Source organism: Trichechus manatus, unplaced genomic scaffold, assembly GCF_000243295.1.
Source record: "Trichechus manatus latirostris isolate Lorelei unplaced genomic scaffold, TriManLat1.0 scaffold00072, whole genome shotgun sequence".
NCBI lineage: Eukaryota > Metazoa > Chordata > Mammalia > Sirenia > Trichechidae > Trichechus > Trichechus manatus.
Genome location: NW_004444008.1, coordinates 1,172,127 through 1,179,896, shown reverse-complemented (window position 1 = coordinate 1,179,896; position 7,770 = coordinate 1,172,127). Strand labels below are relative to the sequence as shown.

The window sequence follows — 7,770 nt, the reverse complement described above, 5'->3', positions numbered from 1 at the left end:
AAGAGAGTAAAAAGAGAACTTATACACTGGGGAAAAAATCTGTGGTAATGACATACATGATTAAGGTTTAATCTCTAAAATACACAGAGAATTTCAACAACTCAACAATAAGAAGACAAGCAACCCAATCATAAAATGGGCAAAGGACATGAACAGACGCTTCATGAAAGAAGACATCAGGCAGCCAACAAATAAATGAAAAAATGCTCATGATCATTAGTCATGTTGTTAGGTGCTGTCAAGTCCGTTCCAACTCAGTGACCCTATGTACAACAGAACGAAACACTGCCTAGTACTGTGCCATCCTCACAATCGTTGTCATGCTTGAGCCCATTGTTGCAGCCACTGTGTCCATCCGTCTCATTGAGGGTCTTCTTCTTTTTTTGCTGACCCTCTACTCTACCAAGCATGATATCCTTCTCCAGGCACTGATCCCTCCTGGTAACATGTCCAAATTTTGTGAGATGTAATCTCGCCATCCTTGCTCCTAAGAAGCATTCTGGCTGTACTTCTTCCAAGACAGATTTGTTCATTCTTTTGGCAGTCCATGGTATATTCAACGTTCTTTGCCAACACCACAGTTCAAAGGCTTCAATTCTTCTTCCATCTTCCTTATTCTTTGTCCAGCTTTTGCATGCATATAAGGCGATTGAAAACATCATGGCTTCGGTCAGGTGCACCTTAGTCTTCAATGTGACACCTTTACTTTTCAATACTTTAAAGAGGTCTTTTGCAGCAGATTTGCCCAATGCAATGTGTCTTTGATTTCTTGACTGCTGCTTCCATAAGTGTTGACTGTGGATCCAAGTAAGGTGAAATCCTTGACAACTTCAGTCTTTTCTCTGTTTATCATGATGTTGCTTATTGGTCCAGTTTTGAGGATTTTTGTTTTCTTTATGTTGAGGTATAATCCATACTGAAGGCTGTGATCTTTGATCTTTACCAGTAAGTGCTTCAAGTCCTCATCACTTTCAGCACTCAAGGTTGTGTCATTGCCTAATGCAGGTTGTTAATGAGTCTTCCTCCAATCCTGATGCCCTGTTCTACATGGAGTCTGCTTCTCCAATCATTTGCTCAGCATACAGACTGAATAAGTATGGTGAAAGGATCCAACCCTGATGCACACCTTTCCTGACTTTAAACCACGCAGTATCCCTTGTTCTGTTCAAACAACTGCCTCTTGATCTATGTACAGGTTCCTCATGAGCACAATTAGTGTTCTGGGTTTCCCATTCTTTGAAATGTTACCCATGATTTGTTATGATCCACACAGTCGAATGCCTTTGCATAATCAATAAAACACAGGTAAACATCTTTCTGGTATTCTCTGCTTTCAACCACGATTCATTTGACATCAGCAATGATATCCCTGGTTCCATGTCCTCTTCTGAATTTGCTTGAATTTCTGGCAGTTCTCTGAAGGTGCTTTTGAATGATCTTCAGCAAAATTTTACTTGTGTGTGATATTAATGATATTGTTTGATAATTTCCACATTCAGTTAGTTCACCTTTCTATGGATGTCTTCCAGTCATTTGACCAGATAGCTGTTTTCCAAAGTTCTTGGCATAGACAAGTGAGCACTTCCGGCACTGCATCTGTTTGTTAAAACATCTCGATTGGTATTCTGTCAATTCCCGGAGCCTTGTTTTTCACCAATGCCTTCAGCGCAGCTTGGACCTCTTCCTTCAGTACCATCAGTTCCTGATCATATGGTACCTCCTGTAATGGTCAAATGTTGACCAATTCTTTTTGGTATAGTGACTCTGTGTATTCCTTCCATCTTCTTTTCATGCTTCGCGCACCGTTTAATATTTTCCCCATAGAATCCTTCAATATCGCAACTCGAGGCTTGAATTTTTTCTTCAGTTCTTTCAGCTTGACAAATGCCGAGCATGTTCTTCCCTTTTGGTTTTCTATCTCCAGGTGCTCTGCACATGTCACTATAATAGTTTACTTCGTCTTCTGGAGCCACCCTTTGAAATCTTCTATTCAGCTCTTTTATTTAATCATTTCTTCCTTTCACTTTAGCTATATACATAATATATAATACATAATAGAACACAAAGGAAGCACAGTCATAGAAGCTTCCTAGACACATCTAAACACTTTAAGGGACTGAGTTACTAGGGTTGAGGGCTGAGGACCATGGTCTCAGGGGACATCTAAGTCAACTGGCATAACATAGTTCATAAAGAAAATGAACTATTCCAGGAATGACAAATTGAAGAGGAATTGCATCGAGTTCATTGTCAAAAAGAACATTTCAAGATCTATCCCAAAGTACACTGTCAGTGATAGGATAATATCCATATGCCTAGAAGGAAGACCAGTTAATAAGACTATTATTCAAATTTATCCACCAACCACTAAGGCCAAAGGTAGAGAAATCGAAGATTTTTACCAAATTCTGCAGTCTGAAATTGATCAAACATGCAATCAAGATGCCTTGATAATTACTGGCAATTGGAATGCAAAAGTCAGAAACAAAGGAAAAGGATTGGTGGTTAGAAAATATGACCCTGGTGATGGAAACAGTGTCAGAGATCGCATGATAGACTTTTGCAAGACCAACGACTTCTTCATTGCAAATACGTTTTTTCAACAATATAAACAGCGACTGTACATGAGAACCTCTCCAGATGGAATACATAGTAATCAAGTTGACTACATCTATGGAAGGAGACAATGGAAAAGCTCAACATCATCTGTCAGAACAAGGCCAGGGGCCGAATGTGGAACAGACGATCAATTGCTCATAAGCAAGCTGAAGTTGAAGAAAATTAGAACAAGCCCATGAGAGCCAAAGTACTACCTAGAGTATATCCCACTTGAATTTAGAGACCATCTCAAGAATAGATTTGATGCACTGAACTCTAATTACCGAAGGCCAGATGAGTTGTGGGAAGACATCAAGGACATGATACATGAAGAAAGCAAGAGGTCACCAAAAAGACAAGAAAGAAAGAAAAGACCAAAATGGATGTCAGAAGAACTCTGAAACTTGCTCTTGAACGTAGCATAGCTAAAGGAAATGGAAGAAATAAAGACGTAAAAGAGCTGAACAGAAGATCTCAAAGGGTGGCTCCAGAAGACAAAGTGAAGTATTATAATGACATGTGCAAAGCACCTGGAGATAGAAACCAAAGGGAAAGAACACACTCAGCATTTCTCAAGCTGAAAGAACGGAAGAAAAAATTCAAGCCTTGAGTTTCAATACCGACAGATTCTGTGGGGAAAATATTAAATGACACGGGAAGCATGAAAAGATGATGGAAGGAATACACAGAGTCACTTTACCAAAAATAACTGGCTGATGTTCAACCATTTCAGGAGATAGTATATGATCAAGAACCGATGGTACTGAAGGAAGAAGTCCAAGTTGCAGTGAAGGCATTGGTGAAAAAGAAGGCTCCAGGAATTGACGAAATACCAATTGAGATGTTTCAACAAATGGATGCAGTGCTGGAAGTGCTCACTTGTCTATGCCAAGGACTTTGGAAGACAGCTACCTGGCCAACTGACTGGAAGTGTTCCATGTTTGTAACTGTTCCAGAGAAAGGTGAACTAACTGAATGTGGACATTATCAAACAATATCATTAATAATATACACAAGTAAAATTTTACTGAAGAGCATTCAAAAGCAGTTACAACAGTACATCGACAGGGAACTGCTAGAAATCCAAGCTGGATTCAGAAGAGGATGTGGAACCAGGGATATCACTGCCAATGTCAGATGGATCCTGGCTGAAAGCAGAGAATACCAGAAAGATGTTTACCTGTTTTTTATTGACTATGCAAAGGCATTCAACTGTGTGGATCATAACAAATTATGGGTAACATTGGGAAGAATGGGAATTCCAGAACACTTCATTATGGACCAATAAGCAACATCATGACAAATGGAGAAAAGATTGAAGTTGTCAAGGATTTCATTTTACTTGGATCCACAATCAACACCCATGGAAGCAGCAGACAAGAAATCAAAAGATGCATTGCACTGGGCAAATCTGCTGCAAAAAGACCTCTTTAAAGTGTTGAAAAGCAACGATGTCACCTTGAAGACTAAGGTGCACCTGACCCAAGCCATGGTGTTTTCAATCGCCTCACATGCATGCGAAAGTTGGATGATGAATAAAGAAGATGGAAGAAGAATTGAAGCCTTTGAATTGTGGTGTTGGCAGAGAACTTTGAATATACCACGGACTGTCAAAAGAATGAACAAATCTGTCTTGGAAGAAGTACAACGAGAATGCTCCTTAGAAGCAAGGATGGCTAGACTATGTCTCACATACTTTGGACATGTTATCTGCAGGGATCAGTCCCTGGAGAAGGATATCATGCTTGGTAAAGCAGCAGGTCAGCAAAAAAGAGGAAGACCCTCAACGAGATGGATTGACAGAGCGGTTGCAACAATGGGCTCAAGCATAATGATTCTAAGGATGGCACAGTACTGGGCAGTGTTTTGTTCTGCTGCACGTAGGGTCACTATGTGTCAGAACCAACAAGATGGCACCTAACAACAACAACAAAAAAATAGGTATAGTATTTACTTCCCAGAATTGTTGCTGATGTTCATTGGGCATAAGAGGGAGTTTGATTTATTGTTAGTTTATTATATTTATAGTCAGTGCTAAAAAAATTATTGTCCTACACTTCCTCTCTTGCTTATTCTATTGCTACATGGAAGAGCAGCATTACTATAGTATCCTCATGCCAGAGTTAACACACGCAAGCACAGATGAGGCGGGAACCATGTGCATGCTGCATCTTTAAGAAAATGTCTCTCATAACCAGAGTAACATTTTTTTACAGATTGCAGTCCTGTACCAATTCTAACACTCATTTCCTTGGACAAAAGCATGGCAAATAAAAATGTTTCTATATAATCTTGGAGCCCTGGTGGCACAGTGGTAAAGAGCTTAGCTGCTAACCAAAAGGTTGGCAGCTCGAATCTTAGCGTCCTCCCTTAAAAAAGAAAAAAAGAGAATTCTGATCATAGTGGACATACATTGCTTTGTCTTCTCCCTTTGTGGGAAACGTTCTTCCCCACTTCAGCATAGTTCACGACGGGTGGGGCCCATCTTCTTATGGTCCTAGCTCTTGGGCACAATCACTTGGTTCAGATATGGGCACCCAGCCAGACTAATTAACTACCCTTCCTTGGGAATTTTTAACTTGGACCAGAGATCATCACCCTCAGGCTCTCTTGGGTAAAGCTGAAGATGTGAAGTTGAGAGCTGCCGGTGGTGTTGTCTCTGCCATGTGGAGGAAGCTGGTCTGACAGCATGAAGCCAACGCTCAGATAAGCAGAGAAGGGATGGAAGGAGAGGGGCTCTGGCTGTAGGAGTCCCTGAGGCCCAGCTGACCCCAGCCCTTTCCACAGTGTGCTCATAACAATCGTACATTCCCCCTTTTGCACCCCCAGTTTAGCTGGGTTTCTGTCAGTGGCAACTAAGAGAGGCCTGACTTCGTTACCTATCTCAGAGGGTGGTTGTGAGGACCAGTGCCTGGCATGCAGTGGAACTCAACAAATGTTGGTTTATTACTCTGATATTTAACCCTCAAAGGCTGAAATGAAAAAAGATAGAGGCAACTTCAGAATGGAATGTCGAAAATCAAACTGGTTAACCAAGGTTACGTTTCCTTTAAGCATCACAAGGGAAGGTACCTAAAGACAAAAGGTAGGAGCCCTCCACAGTCCCCTCCCCAACATCATATACACACATCCCTCCAATCCTAACCTGGTTCTGCTGCTCCAAAGTTCATATACCTGCCCTTAAGTGCTACTGGTAATTCCTTTCGCAAATCTCAAAGTCTCTCTCAGAATTTTTCCTCCTTATGCTATACAACATCCAAGACTGGGTCTGGTGGTCTGGAACCCGCCTGGGCTGAGAAGTGCTCTGCCACAGCCCTGACAGGTAGTGTGAGCACTTGCTGGGATTGGGTGGGGCAGGGAATGACCTCCCTCAAATCCAGTATCTTGGGAGACAGTATTGTCTAGACATATTCATCTGCTCAATTCTCAAGGTGCCTCATCAGCCCTTGAAATCAGGGGGCTTCCATTATTGTGTCAAAGACAGTTTGAATTCTTTCCTGCTTAAGTCACATGAGTAACATTAGTCTTCAACGGCTGCTCTCTTTTTTAAGGACTCCACTATTTTTATTCTAAGCTCTGACTGATGAGGACTGAAGGAGAGGGTCTCACACAGATGGGAAAGATTGCTAGCATCCTTGAATCGATTCCTGCTAACTCATCTGCATATTGTTTAAAATTTTTTCATTGACGTTGGAGAGACTTCTTTGTCTCCACTCAGGCAATCCTAATTTGATGGTCCTCCTAATTTGCATTCTCTAAAACTTTCAACATCCATTAAGAGAAAAAGCCAAGGACTGTGATGAGGAAGGGTGGAGGAGTTTCAGGGCTCAGCCTTCCTTCACCAGAAGCAATGTAGCTCTGGCCAGACAAGCTTCCTTAACTCAGTAAATCCAGTCTTGTCCCCCTATTAACCCATTTCCCTAAGAGTTGGGGTGTGCGTCTCCATCTTCGGTCTCAGAGGTTTATCGAAGCAGTCCTTCCAACCCGATGAAATCTCCCTCCGAATGTTGGTGAAGTTAGCGTTCACCTTCCTATACTTCAGTGATGTTTAAGTGCTTCCTCGAAACGTGCATCAGAGCCGACCTGCGTGATAAGATAAAAATGCACATTTCTGGACCCACTCCAGTTGTGTGGCACCGGAACCTTCGGGAAAGTGGGAGCACGGACACAGGATGTCCATTTTTACCTGGGCGTCTAACCGGTTCTTCCCGTTTGAAGCCCCGCTGAGAATTTGCTTTTCCACCCCAGATATACTGAATTAGAACCTGAAGTTTAACAAGATCCCCAGGTGATTCTTATGCATCACAATTTCTGAGAACCACTGGGCCCCTAACCAGCAGCATTAGCATCACCTGAAAACTAGTTAGAAATATAAATTCTCAGCCGGGGCTCCAAACCAAGGCCTGTTTTTACAAAAGCCTCGGGTCATTCTTAAGTCTCTGAAGGATGGGACTTGTCCTGCCATGGCCGAGCGGTTCTCTGCCCGCGGCCTTCGTCGCCACCTCCAGACTGGGCGCTCAAAGCTCAACTCCTGCTTAGGTTTCCGCCCGCTCTGCCGCGCAGACTTCGGAAAAAGCCGAGGCGGCCACGCCCCCGCCGGGGTTCACTGTCCCCGCCTCTGGTCCTCGACGCTTCTTGTCGCCCCCCGTGGCCCAGTGACGTTTCTTGTCGCCCCACGACTTTTTTGTCGGCCTTCGTTGCTCCTCGACGTTTCTTGCCACCCCACGATGTTTCCTGTAGCTCCCGTCGCCGACGACGTTCCTGGTCGCCCCGCGTCGCTCCCCGTCACCCCAAGACGCCCCACAGTTTTCGCCAACACGGCATTGCGTGCCGCGGCCGGAAGTGACGGCAAGCGTTGGCGGCGCCCCGCCCCGCCCCTTCCGGCCGGCGGCGCCCCGCCCCGCGGCCGCCCCTCCCCCTTGTCGCTGGCTCTGTCAGCCTCTCCCTCTCCGCTCCTTCCTCTTCCTCCCGCTGCTCTCGCACCTGAGCGCACGCACCTGCCAGCCCGGCGTCCTCGCCTCTCCGTGTCCCGCCTCCCTTTCCTCCCCGCCGCCGGAAGGCCCCTGCCGGCCGCGGAGCCTCGCGGCTGCGTCACCGCCGCCCCGACAAGATGGACACCTCAGAGGAAGGTAGGTCGGCGCCGGCCCGCGCCCTCCGCGGCGCTCGAGGCGG

At 44.5% G+C, this 7,770-nt stretch overlaps 1 protein-coding gene across 1 annotated transcript in view; it reads left to right on the top strand.

Annotated features, from left to right (window-relative positions):
* Window positions 1-7,545: 7,545 nt before the first annotated feature.
* The window catches only part of MARCHF6 (membrane associated ring-CH-type finger 6), an 80,635-nt gene continuing 80,410 nt past the window's right edge, over window positions 7,546-7,770 (top strand). The window contains exon 1 of the mRNA XM_023734821.1: window positions 7,546-7,727. Coding sequence (XP_023590589.1) covers window positions 7,709-7,727 — 19 coding nt within the window. The 5' untranslated portion in view covers window positions 7,546-7,708. The remainder of the gene's footprint in view (window positions 7,728-7,770) is intronic.